The following is a 27775-nucleotide window of genomic DNA, read 5'->3' as shown; positions in this document are numbered from 1 at the left end:
AGTCGTAGAAATGAAACATGATGGAGTGGAAAAAGGATCTGCCGGACTTTGGTAATTTGGCCAATCACGTTATTCCAGGAAGGATCATGGTCCGACCTTTTTCCGGTTGGTCGATTGTTCGAGGTTCACGTAATAATATCGCAAGAGTCCTTGGGAAAGTCCCTGTTCTCCTTCTGTGCCGCCAGTATTGTGTCTCTGGGCTAGGATGGGGTCGGACAGTCAGGATCAACGCTGAATAGTGTAACTTGATGCAATAGGCATATTGACCTCGCCTAGTTCGGAACGAATTCGCAAAGACGCCAACACGACTCGTATTCTTCTCCGCTTTCTGACAAACACTGCATATGCATATCCGAACCTTCAACAGCACCTAGTCATATAGGGCAAACACTCAAACTCATATGTCTCGTCCAACGACTCCCGAGACTTCTTTAGATCAAACCCAACTGCTTGACAGCGTCCCAACTATCCTCAACTGTCGTTTCGAATGGCGTAAACTTCAGCTTCAACACCTCCTCCGCCTTACTCCTATCCAACCCAAAGTGCTTCCCAGGCACCACATGTGCACCTTCCTCACCCAGACCCTTCTCTCCTCTTGCTCTCAATCCAGCCAATCCGTCCTCGAAATAGTTGACCCCTCCGCACAACAAGAACCTCTCACTGATGCCCTTCTCCAGCGCCAACGCGCGAACATGTGCCTGTGCCACGTCTCTCACATCAACCCAAGCCGGCAGTCCCGGCGTCGCGACCTTGGGCTTGAAAGCAGGATCTTGCCCTTGTATACTGGTGATCAAGCGCTTGATGCTCGTGTTCATCCCATCAATACCCTTGCTCTTGTCCACCTCTTGTATCGGAGGTCCGTAGATCATAGGTGGACAAAACGTGACTAGATCCCAATCAGGTCTTGCTTCCTTCCACATGACCCATGCTGCTCGCTCCGCAAACGTCTTGCTGGCATGGTATCCCATGAAGCCATCTTTGGCCCCTTCCTCGGGTGTGACGGGATCCCAGTCTTCGGCCGTGTACGTGTATCCTCCACGCGGATTCTTGGACAGGTCGACCACGCTGGCGAAGCTGCTCATGATAGTCATCCTCTTCAACGTGTTGCTCTTGAGCGCGCTGGACACCACATTGCGTGTGCCGTTGACGGCTGGCTCGACGAGCTCTTTGATCGGGTCATTGGACGACGTGAAATACGGCGAAGCCACGTGGCAGATGTAGTCGACACCCTTGGCTGCTTCGTCCAAGGCGCCAGGAGCTTGGATATCAGGGACGGCAACAAATGTCAAGGATCCGCTCGATGATGCTTCTGGGTATTTGTTCTTGTAGTAAGTTGCCTTTGATAGAGATCGGACGGTGCCACGAACGCGGTAGTTGTTCTTCAACAAGAGATCGAGCACATGGGCGCCGACGAAGCCATTGGGACCGGTGAGGAGGACGAGAGGTTTCATAGCCGACATATGTAGCGCACGTTGGACCGTATCCCAAACCTTTGTATTGTGAGGGGGTTGTTTCGTGACTTGATTGTCTCTTCACCTGTTCAGTTGGAAATGAGTAGTAGTAGTCTTAGCCGCCGACATCCATCCTTTTATACATTCGTGAGCGACTGACTCCCCTACCTATGCGGCCATCTCGGTCTGCACATGCTGCCTACCACCATAGCTGCATAGTAAATATCTCTGATAGGATGGCACATATTTGTTCCGCTTACCGTCAAACTTACCATTCGAATTGGATGGAGCCGACAGGATCGCCATGTTCTCTGTTTGCTTACCGGAGCAACCAGTACCTGCAGTGAGTTACGCCAGGCTCTTGTCTCGGTGTAACAGCACCTCATGGGCAATCGTATGCTGACTATGTCGAAGAAGGTGTTCGGCTGAAGTCTTTCGTGAGAAGTCGGGCAAGAACATAGCAGATGATGTCATAATTCCCCCCTGTCTACAGCACTCTCACTGGTAAACACGACTTCGGTGCTGACAAACATTCATGCAGTCAATATCGTATACCCGGAATTTCTTCGTGGTTGTATGCAAAAGTCCGCAGGAGTTACAGGGACTCTCGGTCCTTGGAGGTCATGGAGATGTAATTACATATCCCTCAATCATAAGAGATGTTACACACGATTGTGGTGTACAGGTTTTTGAACTTGAACCGCCCTCTATCAAGACACCCCTGAATATAGGCGAACCTTAGCCAGCTTGAGCCTAACCCAAGAGCATCTCGAGCTCCTCAATGCGCTTCTTTTTCCTTTCTTCCTCTGATTCACCTGCTCCAGATTGCCCGACACCGAGTGATCCAGCGACAGCCATTTTTCTCTCTTGCACCCGGAGCATTCTACCTTCAATGCTCTCTTTGGTGATGAACCGAACCACTTCAACTTTTGCCGTCTGACCCATCCTGTGCACTCGATCAATGGCTTGTGCCTCGACAGCAAAACTCCACCATGGATCCATCATGTAACAGCGACTTGCTGCAGTCAGGTTCAGCCCAACACCTCCTGCACGCAGCGACAGAAGTAGCACAGTCGGCGCCTTGGGATCCGATGCATTCTCCGCATTGAAGTTGCGAATAACCTGAGCACGAAATTTCTGTGACATGGTGCCGTCGAAACGGAGATGAGAGAAGCCGTGTCTGGATAGTTGTGGCGAGATCAAATCCAGGAAAGAGGTGAACTGTGAGAAAACCACTGACTTCGTCCCTTTTGGTAGTGCGGCAAGGTGATTCAACAAAGCCGCTATCTTCGCAGAAGTCGAGGCTGTGGGAGAATAGGGATGAATACGTCGCAGAGATATTCTAGGAGGCTTGGAGACACTCTCATCCGCTGAGTACATGTCACCCTCGGACTCGAAAGACTCAGATGGGTTGTGGTACCTAACCACTTCAAACACGTCTCTGGGATTGATAGTCTCTCGGCAAGAAAAGCAACGAGGGACTTCTCCCTTTTCAATTTGGTGAGTGATATACTTCTCCAAACAGTCCTTGCAAGCACTGTGCCAGCAAGTCGTGACGGCAGGGTTGATCATAGGCTCTTCGTAACACAACGGACATTCACCACTTGCTTCATCTTGAATCTGGCGCAGAGCGTTGGTAGTGAATTTCGTGATAGGGTCCTTGGTGACTGGGTTCTCCTTCTCGGCCTGATCAGTGTCTGTAGTGAAGCGATTGATGAGGTCTTGCAGATCCATGTCATCCGCAAAGCCATTGGCATCTGCTGCTGCGGCTACCGCGGCGTCTTCCTCATCTGCAACCACATCTTTATTCCTGGTCAGAACCGGATGACAGCAGGACTGTCGTAGCCGCAAAATCTGGGCAAATATGGTGGTGTATGACTTCAACACATTACCTGCCTGCACGGATTCGTTGAAGGCTCGTTTTGCTCGAGTGAATATGAGGTCGTACACTTCTCGTTCTGTTTTCGATAATTCGACCTCTTCCACGTTGATCGTCTTGGGCGGAAGTGGAACCAGGGCTTCGCCATCTGGGGTCTTCATATCCTTCGTGCGCCGCAAGACAAGTGGTTCCAACACGGTCTGAACGACATTGAGTGCCCGAGCAATGTCCTTGGACTCGAAAGGCACGGTGATGAATGTCTTCCAGAACGAAAAGTTGCTCCAAGGCTCGACCTTGAGGAATCGAACCAAGCTAAACAGATCCTCCAAGCGATTGACGATGGGAGTTCCCGTCAATACCCAACGGTGCTTCGCTTTTAGTTCATAGCATGCCTTTGACGTCTTGGCCTGCCTGTTCTTGATGTTGTGTGCTTCGTCAAGAATCACTCGATGGAAGTCCACCGAGAACAGCCCACCATGTGATCCTCGATCTCCTCCAGCTGCTGACACCTGACCAAACTCGGACAAGACAATTCCATAACTTGTGATAATGACATTTGGAGCAGAGGCAGCATTTGCAGCAGAGCATAGCGTCTGCAAATTGGCCGTCTTCTCACTGCCATAGTATACCATCGTCTTGAGCGTTCCGGGTTTGGAGCATTTGACGGCTTCGCTCTCCCATTGCGCCAATAGTGACATTGGTGCGACGACCAGCGTCGTGCAAGGCGCTGGAACCACTTCCGTGGACGATTGTGGTAGCCGAGGCAGATGGTTTACGCTCGTGACGCCCTTTTCGGCACCTTCAAGTTCAACGGGCGATCGATTCGAATGTATGAGGGCGTAAATCTCAATGGTCTTTCCAAGACCCATCTCGTCGGCCAAGATGCCTCCGAGGCAATTCTGCTCTTGAACTGGGAAGTCGAGGCCGATCTCTCCAGAATACAAATTGACGTAGAATTTGTCCTGACCTTCCACCTGCGGTACTGGTTTGTCATCGGCATCTCTAGTGGGCCAAGTGTACTCTTCCCACAATGGGTGCATGGATTGCTGTTTGCTGGATTTCTCATCTCTTTCTTTCCCAAGCATCCAATGCAATGCCTGTCTCTGGTATTTCCGTAGATCAAGTGTGAATGTGGATGCGGGCTCGGCTTCTGGCGTGTTGAAATCGAAAGACTGTGCCTTTTGGTACAGTGCATCCAATTGATCTTCCTCCAGCTCCTCACCCTCTTCTTCCTCCTCTGAGTTAGGCGTCGACGTTCCCGATTTGCCTTTTGAAGTCTTTTCTTTGTCATATTGCTCCGCCATCTCGGCAGCCCTGAGGAGACCCTGCTTCTTGTGTTTGGCTGCCGTCTCATTTGTCGTGGTTGGGCTGAGGTTGACTTCATCGAATAGTTTGACCAGAGCCACCTGTCTGAGGCGGAGATCCTTCTCTTCGCTGCTCTCCTTTTCAAGGAAGAAACCAGTAGCCCGATTGTCATCTTTTGGTACGACAAAAGCGCTTGATTCGAAAGCCGACTTCAGCAAATATGCACGCAATTGTAAATAGATAGTATCGTTAACTCGCACGCGATCAGGCGCATAGACGCAAGTTCCCTCAAGGCGGCATATCTTTTGATCCAGCAAAGCCGACACCCATGCAGCAGTTTCCTCGGGTAATCGACCCAATTCGTCGCCTCTGGCATTTGTAAATCTGGTGACAACGTCCACCTTCTGATTCCGCCCAATCAATGGTACAAGCTTTCCACCTTTCCCAACTTTCGTCTTAGGCGTAAGCCTTGAGCGTTCGATTCGGACTGCTTCCCCGTGAGCGAGTAGGTTTGTTCCACTCTTAGTCATCCAAGCTGCGACGCCGAAAGAACCCACGTATCGTTCTTTGGGCATGGAACGTAGCAATGCAGGTTTCGAGGCGACGTCGTCCTTTGGTCGTTCTTGCGTGATGGGAGAACCTTTGCTCGTACCGTTTTGGGCTTTGGTAGGCGCGGTGAGCCAGCTCTCAACTCCTCGTGTAGGTAAGGGTGTTGTGGCATTTATGTTGACAGAAGTCTTCCAAGACCCATCAAGATACATATTGATGGCCCTTTCTGTGTCTCCGTCGGCCGCAGCCTGCACCTTGTCCACGACATCCTGACTAACATCTTCACCAACAAAAGCCTTGAATGTGTCAGCATCGAAACTTGAGGTTGTTTTATCGTCGGAGAAGGGTTGGAGGTCTATAGCGTCGGTCTGACTGGATTTCACTTCGTGACTTGTAGAGGAAGTGGCGGACGTAGGTCTGCTGGAAGCGTTGGCGACGGACGACAATTGCTGGTCGGCAGCATCTTCGGTATCGTCGACAAAGAAGCGCCTCTTCTTCCTGGGCCGTACGTCGACATCCATAAGTGGCTGTGGTTATGATTTTCACTTGACCTTGCAACCGGTGGACTTCAGTTTCTCATTGACGCGGGAAAACGCGTTGAAGACATGCGCGCCCACACGTGAGCAACACTTACTGAAAGTGTGACTGTCTGACAGAGCCTCCTAGCCCAGGATAAGGTTGACAGTCGGCCTGTCTGACAAGACACGTTCACGCCGCCGTTTAATTGATCTTTGAACTTTTTCAATGAAAGGTCCAGGCGTCATGGAGAGGCAACATCCGGGTACACTTCCACGGCGACGAACAGTGGCACTGCAACAAAGATACTAAAATTCCTCTGATATTATTCGAGCTTGATCATATTGCTATTGCTTTGAAGAATGTCTTCATGCCGGATCAGTCGTTGAGCCTTGGCTAGTACGAAGAAGTGCTTGGCCACCATAAATCATCATTGAAACATGTCTCGGTGCGTCTTGGAAAAGATACCTGGTGGTTACGGGGCGCAAAGCCTTTCGAGGACGCCATGTCAAGCACGGAGATTCTTTCTTATGAGCCGTCGCTCGTTCTCAGCGTCGGCAAGAGCCAGACTATCTCTGGAGAGAGGTTCACAGGACGTAAAGAAAGCGCAAGCCTACTGCGCGAATTTGGTCCGGTAAGACGATGATTCTTTGATTCACAAAGTCCGATGTTGAAGACGACATCTGACGGTTTGCAGCAACTATGACTCTCCTTCATATACTCTGGCTCATTTCGTCCCTGCTCACGTGCAGCCAGCATATTTCGCCATTCGAGCATTCAATATCGAACTCGCCCGGATACCCGACGTGGTATCAATGCCACAAATCGGTGCCATGAGAATGCAATTCTGGCGAGAGACGATCGACAAAGCCTTCAAGCTCACGCCTCCAGAAGAGCCTGTCGCTATTCTTCTGGCTTCCTATCTTACTCAGGGTCACAAGCTTAACAAGACCTGGTTCCAGCGCATAATTTCGGCCCGAGATCGCAAGCTCACGCATTCTGGCTTCACGAACTTGGCCGAACTGGAGTCATATGCCGAATCGACGTACTCGACCCTCCTGTACTTGACTCTTTCGGCACTTCCGTTGAATTCTGTAACCACGGATCACCTGGCATCCCATGTTGGAAAAGCAGCCGGCATCGCCGCTGTGCTTCGTGGAGTCCCATTGCTTGCATTCCCGCCCCCACCGAATCAGCATTCGAACAACCCTGCTGGGTTGGGACTCCCTCCGACACGAGAGAGGCAGGGGTCCATCACACTGCCCTTGGACGTTATGTCACAATGCGGAGTCAGAGAAGAAGACATCTTCCGAAACGCGTCAGATGCTACAGGCATACGCGACGCAGTGTTTGCCGTTGCCACTCGTGCTTCCGACCATCTAATCACAGCAAGGACCATGTTGAAAATGATTCGAGAGTCTCAGGGCCCCGATCATGACTTTGAACACATCAATGACGAGGGCCATGTGTACAGCGAATCTGACAACGATGTTGAGAAGCAGAAAAGGGACAACGATAAGGGCTTTGGCGTTGTGATGGGTCCGGCCGTCAGCACGCAATTATGGCTCGATCGGCTGCAAAAGGTAGATTTCAACATTTTTGATGAGAGTCTTCGGCGTATGGAATGGAAGTTGCCATTTGCGGCGTGGTGGCGCAACAGGAGGGGGCAATTTTAATGTCCACGAAGACACAGACAGAACTTGTTGATGTCGGGAGATCAGCCCGATCACGGTGACAAAGTCGAAAGATCTAGCCTTGCAAGGTGTTTCTGCGACTCCGACTTAGGAGCATAGCATCGCCCTTCTTGCCCAGGACAGCCTCGATGGCTCCTATCAGCGCTTGTGGATCGTACAGCATGACACCCTTGTCACTCTTGCGTCCGTATAGCTTTAGGCAGTCGATGCCCACGTCCGCGAGACGCCCTCGATCGACCTGTGGGGTACCTTCGCCAATGAGGTGAATCACATGTGTCACATACTGTCGATATATCGAGTCTCGACTGGAATTCTTCGGCTCGTATTGAGGAGAAGTCCCGGGCATCAGATAGTCACCATGTCGTGCAGCAGGCGATGTAGCCACGGTTGTTTTCAGACTGTCATCTGAATGGGAAGTATGGAGTACTGGTCTCCAGACATGACCGCGAGACTGTTCGCCGGCGCGAGCAATCGCCTCCACAAAGTCGAAAGCGGAATAGGGGCTTGAGGTTGGGCCTGTCTCACGATCCAATGTACCGTTCAAGATGAGGATCTTGTGTCGAGCCGGAGTCAACCGTAGTGCATCGCCAACACCTTTGAGAACAATGGACGGTATGATGGATGTATACAGAGACCCTATTGAATAAATCACCGCTTGAGACTGCTTGATGGCAGCGATGACACGGGGATTGGCAGGCGGTAGCATTTCTTGTCCGTACGGGTTGATGTACCAGATGCGCTCGATTTGTGCCGGAAGGTCTTCTTCCTCGCTTTTGCTGAACTTGATATTGTTCTGGCGAAGGGTGGGGAGCGTCCCAGGAAAGTTGGCATCCTCGGTCTCCTCCGTGTGATCTACACTATGCCTGCTTCTGGCAATATGATGTCTTCCTGTGGAGACAGTAGGCATCTCCAGAGCCGTCGCTGCCGCTGGATGGGAAATGTTGTTCTGACCAACAATGACATCGCCATTGGCGAGTCCAGCAGCTATATGATGAGAGAAGTTAGAGGTGATGCTAGGAATGACGCGCACGTCTTCTGGTATGGTGCAGATACTGCTCAATAAATAGATTGCTGACTCAAAACTGCCACTGAACAACCTCGCGCCAGTCAGAAAGAGGTTGCCCACACTTGCAGAAGTGAAATCGAATGTTGACGCCGGCCTTGCCCGCTTGAGGATCTCAAGATTGAGTAGGTTGAGGAATGATCGGACGAGTTCCTTCTTGGCCGCTGAGATCGCTCGCCATAGGTCGGACGTGCCGGACACGATCAGCTGCCATTCCGCAGCTGCATCAACGGAGGAAGTCGACGATAAGCGATGATTGAACAGGGATGATATGGCTAATCTCTCTGGGGAGGAGGGATCCGTTGGTATGAGTCTGACCAAGCGACTGCGTACATCACCGATTCCTGGCCCACCAAAGACTCTGATCAATTCTGAGGAGGAACCGCCGTTGTCGCTGATTGGAATGATGTAACTCAGTGGGCATGCTTTGTTCTCGCGGACTGCCTCGAAGACATCGACAAGGTTATTTGCTGCGCTGCCGCCCGAAAAGACCACTATACCTTTCGTGTCTGTCATTTGGGTACCACATCAAAGCAGCTCAAGGAAGGTAGAGAGTGTAAAAGAAGAGGCGATAATGTGTTCATATATCGTGCTCGATTAGGGAACATTCAGCCTCGTTTGGCTGCCGGGGCTGCGTTTCCTTCTTGGGCGATGATCGGTATAGGGAGTTCAGCCGCAAAAGCAGAACAGGGAAGAAATTTCAGGCATGGGCGTGCACTAGGCTCACTAGGCTAGCGAGTCCACTAGGAAATGCCAGCCTGGCCATTAAAGATGCCGCCTGTAATGCTTATCTCTGCCCCTAAGAAAAGCTTGGCCAAGCACCAAAAGTACCGCAGGATCCCCCGCGTCTCGTGCTTGTGTCAATCGCTTTTTTTCGATTTCGCCAGCAATTTTATCCCTTCGAATCCTCCCAATCCTTCAATACCGAAAAACGTCAGCTAGACCCTGTTTCATAACCCGCAGTGCGAGTCTGGTTTCCTCCTCTCCCTTATCACTCCGTTAATATGCGATCTCAAACCTTGACAACGAATTTGCAAACTGCGCAATAGACCTCGATGACGTTCATTACAGCACCCCGCGGAGGATCCCACGTAACATCTCATCGTAGACATCGCGACAAGCCTGGACGGCCATTCTCTCAACGTCGACGGACTCAAACCTTCGACATGGAGTCTCAGTCGGACGGTCATGTCAGGTTCGAAGAGAGTCTAGAGAACCTGCAGCGCAGTCGGACCGCAACCTCGCCCACTGCTCCCTTGCAGCACACCGATACTGCTGGATCCAAGGTCTCTGTCAAGACGATGCGAAGAAGAAATAGACAAGGGTCTAATACTGTCATATACGGCGGGACCGATATGGGCAGAACAACGGGATGGGCGCCGGGACTCGAGCCCGGAATTGACACAAGCGACCCTGCACCAACTGGACAAGAAGGACATTTGACTTCGGTACATTACGAAAATCTCAAGCAAAGATGTGAGATCACGGTGGTGGACTTCAGCAACGATGATATTACCACGACAGACCTGGACAACGACAACCTCGAAGAATTCTTGCAGAAGCCTCAGCAACCGGCCGACGTGAGGTGGATCAACGTTAATGGCCTTTCATGGGATGTGATCCGACTTTTGGGCAACAACAAGCGCCTTCACCCCCTTGCCATCGAGGATTTGATCAACACCAGGAATAGGACGAAAGTGGATTGGTATAGTGACCATACTTACATGGTTCTACCTCTCCAAAAGCTCATCAATCTTGCGGACGATGAGGATGACGACGACGAAAGCTCAGACGACGAGAAATCCTTTCTGCCTGATTTCATGAGGAATGAAGACGCCGGATACGGTGCGGACATTCTGACCGAACGCCAAAGAAGAAACAGGCTGCGCAAGAAGAAGGGCGCCTTCTGGGCACTGTGGGATGACATTTTCAAGCCTAAGAAAAACACCAACGCAACACAGCCCGACAACCTAAACCTCACTCCCACGTCCAGTTTCAGGAAACCAAGCAAAGGCGAGACGCCATGGGCACCTAGACAAACTCGATCAATGCAACGCTATCACTGCGGCCCGAACATAGACCGTATCGAATATATGGAACGACACTCCGTCCTTCGATCCCGCGGTATCGGCGTGTCCATGGAACAAGTCTCGATCTTCCTCTGCGCCGACAACACCGTGATCTCCTTCTTCGAGTACTCGGCGCACGACGTCCAAACACCTCTCATCCGCCGTCTCCAAACACCAGGCACCATTCTGCGCCAATCCGCCGACGCATCTATGCTGGCGCAATCGATCCTCGATGCAATAATCGATCTGGCGATCCCGGTCACCACCGCGTACCAAGACGTTATAGGCGACTTGGAACTTGACGTCTTAACCGACCCAGACATCCACGAGGGCAACACGCTGTACATTCTGACCTCGGAGATCTCCATCCTGCGTAACGCTATAGCACCTATTGTCCAACTCATCGGTGCGCTGAAGGACCACAAATCCGACGCTGTAGCCATGCCTCCGACCAGCCCAGCACCGATCGCCAACGGCGACCCCATGAACAACCAAAAACCGCCTTATTCTCGCAAACAATCCCATTTCATTTCTTCGGGCGTGCAGATATCGCCCCTCTCAGTCACATATCTCGGTGACGTCGAGGACCACGCGCTGCTCATCCAGGATGGGTACGACCAAATGCGCCGCAGCGCTGACAACTTGGTTGACCTGATCTTCAACACCGTCTCGGCCTACCAGAACGAGAGCATGAAACAACTCACGGTCGTGACGTGCTTTTTCTTGCCCCTGACCTTTCTGACGGGGTACTTTGGTATGAACTTCCACAACTTCGACGGCGTGCAACTTCACAGCGATGCTTTCTTTTGGATCATTTCAGCCCCGGTCAGTCTTGTCGTGTTCTTGATTCTCATGCGCGATGTCATGACTCGCAAGGTTGTGCGGTGGGCGCAAAAGGCGCTCATTGCGCGTGGGAGGAGGAGGAGGTTGAAGGGCTCTTGATGCCTCGTGCCTATTGTATCTGCAACAAATACTGGGTTGCTTTCAAGCTTGATAGCGTTGTCTTCGCGTTCGGGATGCTTATTTGCGGACAACAGTTACCACTTGTGCAATGTACGGATTCGGCAGCGATGTACATTGAGAACACAAAAGGAGGCGGCAACTTGGGCGATACCAGCAGCCTTTCAGCTACCAAGAGTCTTATGACCAGAGGCTTGTCTATATCAAATATATACCATCCGTGGGCACGTTCAAGTCCTAGTCGCTCGTCGAGATCATACAGATGTCATGTTCCTGTGAAGGCACTGTGACCACTGTTGCTCTTCAGGCTCAAATAGATACCAGTCCTCTTGTCGTCCCGGACTCCTTCGCGAACAACGATATAGCGTTAGTCTTTGACGGCGGGAAGGCCATCAGCTCTATCGTACAGTCCTACTAGTCTAGATTCAAGGCACCCACTGTCGCGGAACTGCTGGACCATGAACTTACATCGTCGATGTACTCCCTGTCTGATGTGCCATTTTTGCTCGAGATTGGCTCCCCAATTTCGTTCCGTCGCACATTCGGCCTACTACATGCAAACGCTTTATCTCACGAAGTAAGACTTGCAATTCAAGGTGGCCCCCATGTTGAGAGGAATGCAGTCGTACTTTGTTATTGAAAAAGATCTGTTTGTCAACGTTGTATCGCTCATTAACGACTATGTATGTCCGCCGGTCCATTCTGCGCAGATGCAGTACTTCGTGGGTATCATTAGGAAGATGAAAAAAGGAAGAGCTGGTGCCAACCCCTGGCCACCGAAAAGTCCATAGCAACAATCAATTGTCAGCCATGAAAGCTCCCCACAATGCATCCTCTGTCGATTCTCGCTTCCTGGCCTTTCCAGCGCGGATATTTCCCTTCCCATAAGCCTTGACTTCGTCCTCGTCGTCATCATCATCGCTCAATGTTTCGGCTTTGACGAGTTTCTGCTTGCCCTTGTCGTCTCTCTTCCTCTTCCGCACCATCAACTTCAGCTCGAGCGGTACCAGACTCCTAGTGGTCCCGGGACTATCCTTGGTATCCAGCTGTTTCCGGCAAACCGGGCAAACGCCTTTAACTTTGCGGTTCGGGGGAGCGTCCTCGCGCCGTTGTTCAATTGACCAGTTCAGCGTGTCTGAGATGCAGCGATGGCAGAAGACATGGCCACATATCGTGGTTGTGGCGTCCGTAGGTGTGTCCATGCATACCGGACATTTGTAGGCGGTCAAGGCCGTTCGACCGGCTTCTGTGCCCGGGTTCTGAGCGAAAATTGCATCTTGACGTTGTTTGGCGAGGGCTGAAGAAAGCGTGGCGTTGTCGTCGACACCGGTCAGATCTACGGACTCTATCGTAGGATCTTCGACTGGTGAACTTGCATCTTGCCGCGTGCTCCGTGACGAAGACGAGAAGGCTGGAGGAGACATTTCGGGAGAGGGATCTTGGGGTGTACTGAGGACTCGTTCACGGTTTCGGGCCTGTGTTCGTTCCCAATTTGAATGATTTTCTCTCTGGCGGTTGATCGCCTCTTGATCAACGATGGCTTGTATCCTGTTATGATCGGCTTGGAGATGAGGGAGTCGAGGTATATGAGGGTTTTGGACGGGAAATAGCCTCAACAGGGCGAGGGGATCGTTGGCGTCGAGAAGAGCAGCGGAATGTGAGTGTGAGTGCGAGTGTGAATGTGAATGTGAATGTGAGCCGTAGACGGGTTCGTCGAGGGTGGTGTTTAATCTTCTAAGTCTTGCACCCGCACTTGATGAGGCGTCGTGAGGATGTGTGGTACGGGACATAAAACGAGACTCTGATGAGTTTTCTGGCGGGCTAGTGTTGGTCAAGTCAACAGCCTCGCTGTCTGGTCTGTTTCTTCTGGCTTGTCGGTGCAGAGCGTCCTGCGCTCCTTGTATTGCCCGGGTCGCCCGTCGAAGAGCTTGGTTGACGTCTTGGACGGTCTCTTGGTAGTTTGCGAGAGGAAGTGTTGCTTGTCTTCGAGAGGCAGTATCGGACATGTTAGTGAAAAAGTCACGGAAGAGTCTCGGTGAAGAAGGAAGACGTGGAGGTTGCGCGGGTCTGTGTGGCGAGCTTTGAGAAGGCCGAGATTGATGAGGGCGCGGAGATGTCTGCTCGGGTTCAGGATGATGGAAAAAAGACCTTGCGTCGACCGGTGAAGAGCTCATGGTGAACAAGAAAATATCGACAACTACATTTTACATGCTGGCGTGGCAAACCATAGTGGTGATTGAACAAAGCCGGGCGATTGAAGTGGTGTTGGAGAAGAACAAAGATCCGATACGATACGAGTATGATGGATGACCAAACGCATCCGCCGCAGTTTCACCCGCCAGCCGCTAGAAGATTTGCCGCCTCAGCCTATTTCATACCAAGCCTGCCTCCTTGTGTATCTTCACTATTATATCGGTGTCTATCTATAACGGCTGCTTAAGGTGAGCGTTCATCGATGCCGACCATGGCAAATTTCAGCGATGTCGCCGTTTGTTTCATCCTTCCCTCGGTCTCAACCTGTTCCCCACGTCACGTGCGGGGATTGATCGAGGGGACGTATACAAGCTGGGATATTGCTTCCAGTCGACATAAACAGCATTGCGGAGATCTAGAACAAAAGTTGAAGAATGTCGAGTGATCACTCCGACCTCAATTGTGATTGACTAAAGGCTTGTGCTAGGTATGCTTCATAATTCATGTGCACCGTTCAGACACTCGACTTGTATTCGCCGCAGCTCTTTCTTGTGCTGTCCACTGTGCACGTCTGGATAGGAATAAGTCCCATATCAACCTAGAAATCCTTCTCGAACTTGTTGGCCTCGGTGTCGACCACGCCATCGATGGCACCATCCATAGCTGTTGGGACACCTTCCTTGCTCAATTCCGAGTTGACAGCTACAATGCTCGTCAGCTCATGTTCCTCTCATCGAGATGAGAATCAATGCATACCTTGATTGACATAGGCGTCACCTGCGTTTTGCTCGACGTTGCTCATAAAGCCTCCTGATGACGATGTGCTTGTGGCACCTTGGGTATCTTGGAGACTGCTTGCTTCTTTGTCGATGGTGCTGCCGGCTGTGCTATCTTGGCTTTCGACCATCTGCTCGCCTTCTTTGATGAAGTTGTCCATATTGGCTGGTAGGTCGGTTGATTGGTTGGGATTGTGATTTGGGATTGTACCGTGTTATGTGAAGTGGTCGATTTGATGGAGGACTAAGTGGAAATGAGAGGAGAGAGCCTTCTTATACACTGAGAAGTGACACGAGCGAGAGCAAAGGGCAAGAGCAACCCCACCAACGATGTCAGAGCATGGCCATGGAATGCCCTTATCTTCCAGGAAATTGTCCCTTGCACAATAATGACCTATCGCTTGGATCTGTTTTCACGGGCAATGACGTGGGCAGTACTTCACATTCGTGCAGGTGCAGACCGATGGTGTTAAACGTCAATATCTGAGTGGTCACCGCCCCCGAAGACCCCTGCATATTGGCCCCTAGAAAACAAGCTTCCAGCCGAGCTTAGCCTCCGCAGTTTCAAAAAGCTTGCAAGGCTTGGTCGTGCATCAACCGGTCATCAGCGCGCCACACCTCAATCAACGGCAGGGCCTTGATTTGTAGCCTCGTGTCACGCCCTGGATGACACAGTGGTGCACGGTGAAGCCTTGGGGGTTTGACGCCAACAAGAACAACAGACTAGGACTTTGCATCCAGCTGATAACTTCAAACGACCTCAAATGTCAGCCAGTAGAGACCTACGTCAATGGGTCACGTCCTCGCAACCCCAGATGACGCAAACCGTCCTCCTGGGGCACAGTCATGTCTGTGCATGAATTCCAGATCGAATTGACATTTTAGATATCCCAGTTGACACATCATCACCCATCATCACCATCACCATCACCAGCCTAGTATTCCCCTCGGTGTATTAAGTTGTGTACTCCAGCTCTAAATCTCGTGTTCTAAGCCAGACAGGAGGTGCTCGCGTGACCACCCCGCTACAAGCAGCCTCGATACATCTCGACAAACTGCCAAAGTGCACCTTTCGTTGTATCATACCTGGTGCATAATGAGCATATTTTGCGGAGTTGGTCATGATGTTCTTCGCATTTAAGGGTATCACGGGCTCTCCCAGCATGCACCAACAAGTGTCAGTGATTACGCTTCCCCCAAAATACTGAAGGTCACCGATGTATCCAGCCTTAGAAGCATCGTCCGCAACGGCGCGGCTCGTGGTCACCACGACCTCAACGCCGCCATGTTTCTTCCGACCCGTCAAGAGAGCAGCAAGCTTCGCAAACTCGTCCAGCGAGAAATGAGGGTTCCCTAGGGAGATGAGCCCGACCGAAGGTTCAGTAGCGGTGTTTAGCTGACGCCAACATTCAATCAGGTCACCATTCGTGACCTCAAAACTCGGTAAGTCCGTGTTGGCCATCCTGGTATTGACTGCTTCAGGAGTTACGCCTTGTACGTGGAACATTGGTGCTGATGCTGTTGTAGCAAATGCTGCTCCGAATGCCTTCAGGTCTGATATCGTTGGACTTGCGTGCTCGATGCCGATTATGAGAGGAATGTCAGGCCCGGCCAACTTACCAACATGATAGCCCAGTAACGGGTAGAACGCATCATCTGCTCCAAGAGACTGCCGCACGTTGATCCTCAGTTTTGGCAGACGTTGTTCCTGTAAGTGGCATCCAGCAGCTGGTGCACGCCCCGTAAGTGCAATGGCAACGTCGAGGAAGTCTGGGTACTTCTGTGTACGTGCTCCAAGAACGCTGTTGGCAAACACCACTGCATTGGACTCAGCCCAGCCAATATGTTCGCCGCTTTTGGGTGCAGTGTCCAGGAGATATGGCGCACAAGTGAAGCTCATACTGGCGCCCATGGCCATGTACGCCTCGGCGAGCTTGTGAGCTTCCTGAGCGATCGCAGGATCCATACCTATCTCTTGCCAACGCCGTTGGTCGATAGATATTGAGTTCAGTGTCGTGGGGACCATAAATTTGGCGCCTAACGATAGAAATCTCTCCGCGAATTCCAGACTTGCGGGTCCGATGTAGATGCAAGCATCAATGTGTGCTTGAGTGACATCCAGAAACGTCTCGGCGGCTTGCATCTCGGCCACGTCGACCAAAATGGTCAACGCCAGCTTCGCTGCCGGCCCGTACGCTCCTTCAAGCATGCGTTTGTCCTTAGTAGTGAGTTGGACAGTTCTTCGAGGCATCTTCGTCAACGATGGAGAAGGTGAAGCTGGCGGGACAGCATGTCCGATGGTCAACGCCGAATCTATGATGACTGCAGTTGATCCACTCCGAAGTGAAGAGAACGCGTCTGCGGATAGGACCAGCACAGGAATGGACTGGTCAAACAGCGCCCTGGCGACCATAACACCTAGTGTGAGTATCTGTTCGGCATGCTGAAATATCAAAGCAGCTGGCGCTTGCTTGCGTAACAGGAGTTCGAGTAAAACGCCACTTCCGGTACACGATCCGCGACCGGACGGTATAGCAAAGATTCGACCTGTAATGCACTCACCCCTAAGAGGATGATGTTGGTCGACTATTACTCCAATCTCAGAGTTGATCCCACCCCAGAAGCTTAAGCTAGTATCTGACACGAGAAGTTCTCCGGAGGCGGTCCCACCGACCAGGCTGCGGGCTTGAATCTCCATGTTTCTAGCATGCTGACGAGCCAGTCGTTAGTGAAGAATTTGTTGGGTGCGGTTTCGACGTTCGAGAACGAGTCACTTCGCGTGGCGATTCTGGACCATACGTGATAGTTTCCGTCGGCTCATATAAAGCACCTAGCTATTTGTTGTGGATTCTGTATGCGGGCTTCTCCTATCGCAAGAGGGAACCCCTAAGAAGCATCAGCCTCGTCGTCCACGGAATTTCCGGCAAATCATAGCACCATTCTGTAGAGGTCGCGGGCATGTCGCAGTCTGCTGTTTTCCTGTAGCGCACACAACATCTGCTATCACGCAGAGGATTCTCTCGTCGTACCATAGTGAAGTAGTCACGAAGGCCACAAAGAGAAGTAGATGGAGAATTGTTGCTGCGTACTTTACAGAACAGGCAAGGCATCGCGCCTGCAACACCCATGAATGACATGCGCCCAGGCCTGAGGAGCTGTCAACTGAAACATGAGTATTCTTCTTCTGACTTCATTCAAATTTCAGCGTTGTTTATGTCGCCATACTTCGCGGCAGCCCCGTCCAGATGCCAGCAAACAGAGTGGCAAAACATGCAGAGACTCGCTTCACTGCCCAGGTGCACTCGGAGGCATACCAAAATAATGTGCCACGAGCATAATAGCACTCTAGCAGGTTCCGACGTTGCTAGCTGCAGGACCTGCCCTTGACGACCCTGTCTGCAATGCTGAGGTAAGTGTGCTCCAATGTATGGCCCGAAAGAACTTTCAAAACACACTGGACCGGGGCTCCACGTTTCTGGTGGTTGCGATGGACGAAGGAGCTCACAACCTCACCGCTTGCTTGCCTCTCGCCGACGCTGTTTCCGGCCACCAGATACCGCGACATGGACACCAATAGAAGAGTGGAAAGGAAGACAAAGCGCAATCGAGGTTGGCCAAGCCCAAGATCCTCAGAAAGAGCATCTGTCCCTCCGAGAATACCAGCGCGTCGGTCGGATCAAAACGTCGCCGACGCCGAGCGGTACCAGCAGGCAACGAGCAAACCAGCCAACCAGAAATTCTCGTTCGCCCATCCCATTCTCCAGCAAAACAAATCAGGTATTTATCCTTTTGAGCCCAAGATACTCCTAACAATCGGCGGATCTCGCTATTCCCGTGACCTGGCCGCACATATGACAAGTGGTTTCGCTCCCACTCGAGTGTGGCCGAGGTCAAGGGGCAGGGTCGGCACACTGCTAGCTAACGCTTCAGTTAAACCGGCAACCCCCCAACGGGATAGCCTTGATCCAAAGATATGTTAGACAAAAAATCCTGAGGCAGCTAAGCTGCCAATGATGGGTTTCTCACCCTTGGGGCAGCCGAGTCAGAGCGAACTCGGTCCCAAGGGCGAGTTTTTGCTCTTTGTTTTTGTTCAAATATTGTACGGGCAGATCGGGGAATGAGCACACTGGAGCAGAATGGGCTTGGCTGAAGACGTGTACCAGAGTTCCAAGGGCGAGTTCTTGCTCTTTCTTTTTGGTCAAATAATCCGTGTTCTTGTGAGGGCAGACTGAGAATCGAACACCTGTGGAGCGACTGGCTTGGATGACGGCGTAAACCAGACTCTCGGCGCAGTGTAGCCATTCAGCATCATGAGTACCCATAGACAGCAAGATTCAATTCGCAGCGTGGGCAGCGTGGTCATTGGAAGACGCGAGAACAACGATCTGTGAGAACAGTTTATTATTCTCTTCCTCTGCTTTGCCGGCAGCATCTTCAAAATATGTCTTTCACGTTCTATGGGTATCAACGATCTACTGGTATCATAACCGACGTCGTCTCCCTCATCCTCTCCCAAAATCTCTACAGTGAAACGCCCAATCGCCCATACATGCGGCCACTCCCCATCCTCGATCGACGCGGGAAAGCTCGCATTCTAAGTCCCTCAAATCCCAAGTGCAATTTTGACATCCCATCCTCAAGTCATCAGATCCCCAACACCCGTTGAGAAATCCAGAAATCAATACGTCCCATCCTGCTGCGCCTTTAACCAAAAACCTTCCATCTCTCCTTGCATCCGCCACCACATCTCTACGAGCTTCCGATCAATCCAGTCCGCATTATCAGGATCCCAAAACTTATCGTGCACCGAAGCCGCACCGCGCTCAACATCCCCATAACTAGGCCAGTTGATATTCCATTTGCCGACGGGAAACCGACGATACGGCATCGGCCCATTCGAGCGGTGTGCATAGTTCAACAAGCCCTGCTCCATGACGCTATCATCAAATCGGCCAGGCGTGTTCATCACACTGAGATAATGATCATACAGCACCTGGTCAGGTCGCATCAGCCAGAACCCGCCGTTGACATAGTCGCCTGGGTCAGGCTTGTTGTCGTGCGGACCTCCCGCATCTGACACGCCGACAAAGACGTAATCTTCCGGCAGCGGCGCTTCGTCGTCCTTGGTATCCTTGGATCTGGTGTACGAGACCTTCTGGACCACATTTTCGTCAAAGATCGGGTCCATGGTTCGGGTAAGCAGCATGTCGAGATCAATAAACAATATTCGCTCATACTCCGTCATGGTGAAGAGTCGTAGCTTGGTGAATTGTTCGGACCAGCTCTCGCGCGCAGGGTGCACCCAATCTTTGTCCGCGTTGAGGACGTCGATGCGAATGACAGTCGCTCCTTCACGTTCCAGCACGTCCGTCTTGTCGGTGTCGACGTGGTGCGGCGTCAGGATCAATAGCGGGTAATCATTTGTCGTCTTGGTGTCGGGGTGGTGTAAAAGTTGATATGTAAGCACCCGGGCAGCGGTGAAGTACTTGTCGTCCTTGCGTGTGTCGTTTAGCGGACTCGAGAAAAATGTCGCATACGCATAGCTCTTGGGTGATGTTGATGTGGTTGTCGACAGCCCGCCACTGCTGGTCTTGGGCCTTCCGTGAGGGTGTCCATATGAGTGTCCTTTGCCGGCGTTCTTGAGGACGCTGCCCAACGCCGAGATATGTTGTGATGGTCGGAATGACTCGCTTGGAGGTCGAACTTCAAGCACGGCAAGGAAGAGCAGACATACCGTCACCAACAGCGTCGACAGAGCTACCTTGGAAAACCTCTGCATGGCGTATGAGGCATTGACCTTCACTTCCCACTTCCAAGCCTGTCGTTCTCAGGGTACTATTATCCGTATGTCGAGTTACTGGACGGAATCTCTAGGAAGACAGGAAAGTGACGATGGCAATGGCAGGAAAGAAGCCGTGTTTGCAAGTCGTTCGTAGTTGACATGGCACCCATGCTCGCTCCGCCATGGTCTCCTTATTTTATGACACTGCTGGGTGGGCGGTCCAGGCTTGTTGTGACTCGTGGTCCTGGGCTGGAAGGTACCATTGTCAGGAGATTCAGGGGCCGTGCAGTGTCGAGTGTGGGCCTGTCAAGACCATTTTGACAGCTGAATTCCGCTTTTGGCATTTTTGATCTGACGAGATTTGGTGTCATACCGGCTATTCCATAGTGTAGAATGCCACCTCATAGTTGTCTGACAATATTGACTTTAGGCCTGAAACGAGTGTTCGCGTCTGGCAGATGTCCTTTAGAGCTTCTTGAGGTCAATTTCGCTTATCGGATCTTTCGATATCTTCCCTGATGGCCCAGCACGAGCCTAGCACGTGCCCAGTTGGGCCAGTAGGATCTTAAAGACAGAGAAGTTATCAGATGTGAGGAAAGTTAACATAGCACTCTGCCCAATGATGCGTAATCGATGGTGCTTTACGGACGGGACATGTAAAGTCAGTTCATGGCAAAAGCAATAGAACATCCGAAGGTTTGCAATATAGCAGATCACGAAGCTCTAAGAGTCTATGCTTTACATCCCTCCGGTTACTACGAGGATGAGCAAAGCCTCTTGTCCCACACTCCTACTCTTTATGGAAACCTAACCCGGGTCTGGAATGTTCCATCACTTCAGAGGGCCTGACTTTTGCATTGGGAGCAGTACTGTGCAGTACCTAGGTAGGTCATCATGCGTAGCGACGGCGGGTATTATTTTATCGTATGTTCAAAGCCACTAGTTTGATTCCGCCCATTCCCTAAACCAATCCAAACATTCGCTGTTGGCCACGCTCGCGCTGGTCTTGATGTTCATACCACTCAGGATCTGCTTGACAGCGCCTTCCACCTTCTTCCCGTTCGTAGTGACCGGGATTTCAGGACACTCATCTATAATCTTGGGCACGTGTCGTGCGCTCAATTCTTTCTTGACCACCGCCTGGATCCTATGGACAAGCTCGCTTGAGAACTTGTGGCCATTTGACATTTTGAGGAACAGAACCACCACTTCATCCACATCCTGCTCGCGCTTGCGTCCTATGCACAAGGCATCTTCGACTTCTGCTCCAAAATGCTTGAGAACAATGTTGTAGATCTCGCTAGACCCAAATCGGACACCCATTGGGTTCAGCACACCGTCCGAGCGCCCAAGCATCCAGATCCCGCCCGTCGACGGGCTGATGCGGACAAAGTCTCCGTGGGTCCAGATGGGATATCCCGTCTTTTGGTCCTTGAAAACTTCGAAATACGAAGACTTGTACCGGGCTTCACCTTTGGGACCAGCTGGCCAAAACATGCACGGTTGACACGGGAATGGCACTGTGCAAACAAGCTCTCCTGGCTCTCCCGTGGACGTGACGTCCTTTCCATCCGGTGAAAAGGCCCTCACTGCCATGCCCAAGCCTCGGCATTGTATCTCCCCGACATACACTGGGAGTACCGGACAAGGTGTGCCAAACAACGAGATAATGTCTGTACCTCCTGTAATGGAGCCCAAAAGAACGCCAGGATGTGGTGCAGGCGGTGACAACTTTTCGTAGACGTACACGTAGGTGCTCGGCGCCAAAGGTGATCCAGTGGAGAAGATCGATTTGAGTGATTCGAGCGTCGCTCCGTGCGGACTCGCTTTCCGGGGAACGACGTTGGCTTGTTCGAGAACAGACAGGTACTTGGCAGAAGTCCCGAAGTGGTTGATTTTCAACTCGTCAATCAGCAAAGGCATGCTCATTTCCTTGTGCGGCTGGAATGGAGAGCCATCGTATACCACAATCGTCGCTCCACTGGCAAGACCAGACACTAACCAGTGCCACATCATCCATGTGACTGTGGTGAAGTAGAGTAGCCTGTCACCAGGCTTGATATCAGACTGTATAAGATGTTCTTTTTTGTGCTGTAGAAGGGTGCCCAGAGCGGCGTGTACGATTGGTTTGGGAACGCCAGTAGTACCGGAGGAGTACAGGATGTAAACTGGGTGGTCGGGATGGAGGTAGGTGAACTGTAGAGGCCTTGAGGCATCTCCTTTGGAAAGGAAAGAGGAATAAGTCTCGACCGTCGTGTTAGGATGCCGTTCGAGCGACGCCAGGTCAAAGTGGTGGTCGGGTAGTGTTTCGAAAATGACAACGTTCCGTATTGATGGCAAATCGGCAATGACATGAGCCACTTTGCTATGAGTCTCGTGTGTCCTGCCATTATATGTTACACCATTGTCGGCGAAGATCAGGACGGGCTCGACTTGACGCAGCCGGTCGAGGACCGCATGGACACCAGTGTCAGGGCTGACTCCTGACCATATCGCACCTAAAGAGGTCGCTGCAAGCATGGCCACCACTGCATTGGCATGATTTCCGAGGTATCCCACTACTCTTTCCCCTTGCTTCACACCATGTGTCTCCATCGCTGCAGCGCATAACCGCACCCGCTCACGCAACTCTGACCAGGTCATTTCCTCCCGAGTGTTTTCACTGGCTGCGATGATGGCTGCAGAGTCTGGAGGTGGATTCGAAGAGGGGAACAACAGGTTTTCGGCAAAGTTCAGTTCGCAACCAGGAAAGAAGGTGGGCTTTGGAAACATGGGGAGAGACTCGTCAAGGATCTGGTTATGGAGAGAGTCAGTGGAACGTCCGCAAGTCTGGTTGTGGTTTCAACGCACTGATTCGTATTGTTTGTGTGCCTTGATTCCAGTATAATGCCATATCTCCTCCCAGAAAGTGCTGGGATGATCCACGCTCCATTGCCATAGGTCACTGTATGTACCTACTGAGAGGTTGTGCTTTTTCGCGACATGCTGCTGGAAAGCATGAAATTCGGTCGCCTCCGGGCGAGGATGTCGCCATAATTCGATGGGCTCGGTTTCAGCCTTGCTGATGCCATTTTGAGTTATCCCATTGGTACCGTGTTGAGCCATAGTGTTGCGGTTGAACAGAGAAAACAACGAGTGTTTGGGGAGCGCACGAAGCATTGATATGACATGGTTCCTCCAGATCTTTTTGGTGGGACCGGAAGGCTATTTACGGATGTGAGCCTCGGACTCTCGCCTCCGGCAAGGGACATGGCTACTTGGTGTCGGTTCCGAGACCGACGCGCAGTTGAAGATGCAGTGGAGGTTCCAGATTGTTGAAGCAGGGAAGGATCAGGAGGAAGCATGCAAGTATATAAGTCGGTTAGTCTGTCAATTGAGTCCAGGTACTCTGACTCTCAACCTTTCTCATCACAGCTCGTCCAATCGGCTCACGAGCGAGGCACGCGTTCCAAAATGCATCAAAATCAACGCCTTCGAGATCCGAGATTCGATGCTGGGCTTCGACCATCTCTCATTTGTATGGATTGGCGCTGTGTGGCTATCCTGCTGTACGACGTGCATTATTACCTAGGTAACGTGATTGCTAACTTGACCATCATTGATTTCAGGTGTTGATGTCAGCGATCGGAGGATTTCTTCTTATTCATCGCCGGATAAGTGGAAAAACGATCACAAAGTGACGATTTCGATTGCCAAGGGCTTAAATAATATAACGTTTAACAGACTCTGCAAGTGGCTCCAAGTGGGCATGCCTAAGACCAATCGCTGAAGAAGGAAGTGTTAGCCCCCAGCCATCTATGATGGTACTATGGTACCTTTGCCGGTCCCCCTATTCTTTTTGTCCCTAGGCGAACCCAAATCCGCCCCAAACTTCAAAGGGCCCCTTCGCTTGAAACGCGCCCGCCGCCCAAAGCAATTTCACAAAGCTCGCGGGCAAAGAAAGCGACAAGGGCGAGCCTCCTCAGTGCTAATTTCCATCGATCTCCCTCCAAACCAATCCACTGTCAGCACCAAAAAAGAGCAAACCCAGCAGCTGCTCTTCGCGTCCTTTTCGTGTCGTGTGCAATCACTTCACTCTTCTTCCTTATCTGAACACTCTCACATCTGTATTGTTTTCCTCGACGTTATTATTCCTTTTCTTCTGGCACATCTCTGCGTGCCGTTGCGGTAAACCGTTCCCCAAGAAAGACCTGCGCGCTGCGGCTGGAGCGGGCGGCTCCTCCTGCAAGGGACACGGCTCTTTCTGATCCAATCCAACCACAGCTCGACGGATCAGAGCGGAACTCGTTCTGTCATCCCGGCCAAACCGGTCCATTTCTTCTCTCTCGTCCACTTGTCATACTCGTCGTACTTCTATCTCGCAAAATTCCTCCAATCCTTCTGAGAGCGCTTTGTGTCTTTTTGTCCCTGTTGCCACATGGTCTACATACCTACGACATCCTCCAAATCGACTCGAAGACCCGATTGCTCCTTGAGCGCGCCACCGACCTTATCGTCCACGAGTAATTTATCGCGAGAAAAACTCTTGCGACTACACCGCCACACTCGCGTCCGCGGCCTCTGCGGCACTGGATCAGCTCAACACTCGAGCAACCTCCAGGCAGCTGCGCTCCGAGCGTGCGTCGACGTTGTTTTCGCACTGAGACGACTGTCAGATTTCTCAGAAAAAGCTTCTATACCGTCCTTTGGCCATGCCTCGTCGTTTGTCGACCTCCCTCCTCAGCAGTTCGCCTCCGACCCCCTGGCCGTCCTTTTCACCATCCGAAAAGGGCGGTACCTTCGTCAACAAGACGTCCCAGAAAGCAAGCAAAATCGCGCAATTTTTCTCGACCTCACCCAAATCCAAAGAAGCACAAACTGCGGCAGCTGCGCTGTTAGCGGCTAGCAAAGCTCAAGAGCAGGCATTCCTCGCTGCAGGAACAATACCCATCAGCACACCATCACTGTCATTACCTACAATTTCCTTATCCACCGCCCGTGCAGACGCAGTCAACATGGACGAACCACCGACAACGCTGTTTCAGCCGCCTTCCGTGGCCGAAACGAGAAAGCTTGCCCGGCAACACGCTGAATTTGGACCTTTAAACTCTCAGTCGCACAGATATACAAGTCGACACCAAGGTGGCGAATTCCCTGAACCTGTCATGGACGAACCGCCCTATTACTATCTCTTGACAACCTACATTTCCTACCTCATTCTCATAATATTCGGTCACGTCAGGGACTTCTTCGGCATGAAGCTCAAGGAAGACAACTACCGGCACTTGAAAGCGCGGAACGGCTATGCTGCGCTCAACAGTGATTTTGATAACTTTTACGTCCGCCGATTAAAGATGCGCATCAATGATTGCTTCAATCGGCCAACCACCGGCGTTCCCGGTCGTTACATTACTCTCCTGGACCGCACATCAGATGATGGAAACTACCATTTCTCCATGACAGGAACCACAACCGAGACACTAAACATGAGCTCCTACAACTACCTTGGATTCGCTCAGTCCGAAGGTCCCTGCGCAGATTCGGCCGAGGAGACGATCAAAAAGTACGGACTTTCAACATCTAGTTCCAGGGCCGATGTTGGCACTTCAGAATTGGCCGTCGAATGCGAGGAGCTCATTGCCAGTTTCGTGGGCAAGGAATCCGCGATGGTGTTCTCTATGGGATTCGGAACGAATGCCTCCATCTTTCCAGCCCTCGTTGGTAAAGGAGATTTGATTATATCTGACGAGTTGAATCATGCCTCGATTCGCTTCGGTTCAAGGTTGTCTGGCGCAATGATCACCTCCTTCAAGCACAACGATATGCAGGATTTGGAAGTTAAGCTTCGTGAAGCCATCTCCCAAGGTCAACCCCGCACGCACCGACCATGGAAAAAGATTCTGGTGGTTGTTGAAGGCTTGTATTCTATGGAAGGTACCATGTGCAATCTTCCAGGCATTATCAGGCTCAAGAGGAGGTACAAATTCAACTTGTTTGTCGATGAGGCTCACTCGGTTGGTGCATTGGGTCCTCGTGGACGAGGTGTGTGTGACTATTTTGCAATCGACCCGGCAGAGGTGGACATTCTCATGGGCACTCTTACCAAGTCTTTTGGCGCCAATGGAGGCTATGTGGCCGGAGACAAGGTTGCCATTGACAAACTGCGAGTTTCGACTGCGGGTGTGACTTACGGCGAGACCCCTCTACCTGTGGTTCTGGCACAAATCATCGCAGCCCTCAAGCTCATCAATGGTGACATCAGCCCTGGTCAGGGTGAAGAGCGTCTTCAGAGAATCGCCTTCAACTCGCGCTATCTTCGACTGGGTCTCAAACGGTTGGGGTTCATCGTCTATGGTAATGACGATTCGCCCATCATTCCAGTGTTGCTCTACAACCCTGCAAAGATGCCTGCCTTCTCCCACGAAATGCTCAAGCGCAAGATCTCGGTCGTTGTCGTCGGCTACCCGGCTACCCCTTTGATATCGTCACGAGCACGGTTTTGCGTCTCCTCGGCGCATAACAAGGACGATCTCGATCGCCTCTTGGCAGCATGCGATGAGATTGGTAACGTCCTCCAGCTCAAGTTTGCAAGCGGCATCGCTGGCGGTGCTCCTCCGCTGACCGATGGCGCTTCCTGGGAGGTGGAACACAGTCGCAAGCGATTGGAAAAGCATGACAAGGTTGCTAAGTCGATGGTGCATGCACCACGATGGACCTTGGACGAGGTCATCAAGCGTGGCGTTCAGGATGTGAAATTACCACTGCGATAAGTTCCGAAATGATTGAAGGTACTGAGCAGTACGATCTGATTATGCGTGCGCTTTTATTGTGCGACGCCGTTCTTGAATCACCACCATTGCAAGGTGTTGTGATTGTCATTCTATGTTACTGTTCATCAGAGCCGAGGCGCAAGGCTGATTGTACATATTGTTTTTCTACGGATTGCGCCGGTCAAGGGCCTGTCCTGTTACGAGGTGAAGGGTACAGATACCCTGTCAAGAGAAAAGGGCCGGGGCGTTTCTCCAGTGGCGACTCGCATTGGAGTTGTTTGCACACTGTAAGACAAATATCTACTATTACCTTTACTCAACGTGTTTGCCTTGGTCTTCAGGGCTTGCCATTTAAGTGGCCAATGTTCAGCCTGGTTCGAATCGAGAGCGTGAAAGTGAGACGGAGTGGTCTGCTGACCTGCTCTCTTCTGCAGGGTCCTCTTTGCAGCATTTACACACACAGAGGCTAGGTAAGGTGGTAGTATTCTTCCCCTCGTCGATGCCGTAACGATACAATTCCCTACGGCCACTGCTGTATACTGCAGAACATATGCGCTTTTCAATTTGTCCAGAACCGAACACCATGCAGGCAAATGAAATGGCACACCTTGGACATGTTGGCTAGCTTCGTCGGTTAGTCCGGCACAACTGTGATAGGTTCCTTCTTCCCATGTATGTCATGACACTTGGATTGATTTGCTCGTTGATATCCGTGCAAAGCCGAAAATCACCATTCTCGGTTTGCAACAAGATGGTACGAGTAACAGGAAATGGAAGCCCCGCGGCAAA

The 27775-nt window shown here is 51.5% G+C and overlaps 10 protein-coding genes across 10 annotated transcripts; 3 read left to right on the top strand and 7 right to left on the bottom strand.

The window, feature by feature from the left end:
• Window positions 1–184: 184 nt before the first annotated feature.
• On the bottom strand, window positions 185–1883 carry EDD37DRAFT_627796 (putative cinnamoyl-CoA reductase). The gene has a single exon (XM_062816397.1). It carries the CDS (start codon window positions 1458–1460, stop codon window positions 432–434), a length of 1029 nt encoding a protein of 342 aa, XP_062670604.1. The 5' UTR covers window positions 1461–1883; the 3' UTR covers window positions 185–431.
• Window positions 1884–1929: 46 nt separating this feature from the next.
• Window positions 1930–5792, bottom strand: EDD37DRAFT_627795 (SNF2 family N-terminal domain-containing protein). Its single transcript, XM_062816396.1, has one exon. It carries the CDS (start codon window positions 5703–5705, stop codon window positions 2205–2207), a length of 3501 nt encoding a protein of 1166 aa, XP_062670603.1. The 5' UTR covers window positions 5706–5792; the 3' UTR covers window positions 1930–2204.
• A 138-nt stretch (window positions 5793–5930) lies between these two features.
• EDD37DRAFT_356184 (phytoene synthase) lies at window positions 5931–7413 on the top strand. Its single transcript, XM_062811833.1, has 2 exons — window positions 5931–6334; window positions 6398–7413. Exons 1-2 carry the CDS (start codon window positions 6141–6143, stop codon window positions 7374–7376), a joined length of 1173 nt encoding a protein of 390 aa, XP_062670602.1. The 5' UTR covers window positions 5931–6140; the 3' UTR covers window positions 7377–7413.
• On the bottom strand, window positions 7413–9086 carry EDD37DRAFT_356180 (uncharacterized protein). Its single transcript, XM_062811832.1, has one exon. The coding sequence runs from the start codon at window positions 8971–8973 to the stop codon at window positions 7450–7452; it is 1524 nt and encodes a 507-aa protein (XP_062670601.1). The 5' UTR covers window positions 8974–9086; the 3' UTR covers window positions 7413–7449.
• A 537-nt stretch (window positions 9087–9623) lies between these two features.
• On the top strand, window positions 9624–11468 carry EDD37DRAFT_563807 (MIT family metal ion transporter; the record flags this gene model as incomplete). Its single annotated transcript, XM_062813978.1, has 1 exon — window positions 9624–11468. One exon carries the CDS (start codon window positions 9624–9626, stop codon window positions 11466–11468), a length of 1845 nt encoding a protein of 614 aa, XP_062670600.1.
• Window positions 11469–11894: 426 nt separating this feature from the next.
• Window positions 11895–13754, bottom strand: EDD37DRAFT_627789 (uncharacterized protein). The gene has a single exon (XM_062816395.1). It carries the CDS (start codon window positions 13658–13660, stop codon window positions 12284–12286), a length of 1377 nt encoding a protein of 458 aa, XP_062670599.1. The 5' UTR covers window positions 13661–13754; the 3' UTR covers window positions 11895–12283.
• A 1500-nt stretch (window positions 13755–15254) lies between these two features.
• EDD37DRAFT_627786 (uncharacterized protein) lies at window positions 15255–17502 on the bottom strand. Its single transcript, XM_062816394.1, has one exon. The coding sequence runs from the start codon at window positions 17151–17153 to the stop codon at window positions 15411–15413; it is 1743 nt and encodes a 580-aa protein (XP_062670598.1). The 5' UTR covers window positions 17154–17502; the 3' UTR covers window positions 15255–15410.
• A 1443-nt stretch (window positions 17503–18945) lies between these two features.
• EDD37DRAFT_356081 (nucleotide-diphospho-sugar transferase) lies at window positions 18946–20331 on the bottom strand. The gene has a single exon (XM_062811831.1). The coding sequence runs from the start codon at window positions 20232–20234 to the stop codon at window positions 19134–19136; it is 1101 nt and encodes a 366-aa protein (XP_062670597.1). The 5' UTR covers window positions 20235–20331; the 3' UTR covers window positions 18946–19133.
• Window positions 20332–21176: 845 nt separating this feature from the next.
• Window positions 21177–23342, bottom strand: EDD37DRAFT_563880 (acetoacetate-CoA ligase; the record flags this gene model as incomplete). Its single annotated transcript, XM_062813981.1, has 2 exons — window positions 21177–23030; window positions 23088–23342. 2 exons carry the CDS (start codon window positions 23340–23342, stop codon window positions 21177–21179), a joined length of 2109 nt encoding a protein of 702 aa, XP_062670596.1.
• Window positions 23343–24668: 1326 nt separating this feature from the next.
• Window positions 24669–27169, top strand: EDD37DRAFT_356045 (serine palmitoyltransferase). The gene has a single exon (XM_062811830.1). It carries the CDS (start codon window positions 24929–24931, stop codon window positions 26984–26986), a length of 2058 nt encoding a protein of 685 aa, XP_062670595.1. The 5' UTR covers window positions 24669–24928; the 3' UTR covers window positions 26987–27169.
• The last annotated feature ends 606 nt before the right edge of the window (window positions 27170–27775 follow it).

The sequence above is a fragment of the Exophiala viscosa genome (genome assembly GCF_022695815.1).
Source record: "Exophiala viscosa unplaced genomic scaffold EDD37scaffold_4, whole genome shotgun sequence".
Classification (NCBI taxonomy): Eukaryota; Fungi; Ascomycota; class Eurotiomycetes; order Chaetothyriales; family Herpotrichiellaceae; genus Exophiala; species Exophiala viscosa.
Note: the sequence above shows the minus strand (reverse complement) of the source record. Positions and strands in the feature narration are given on the sequence as shown.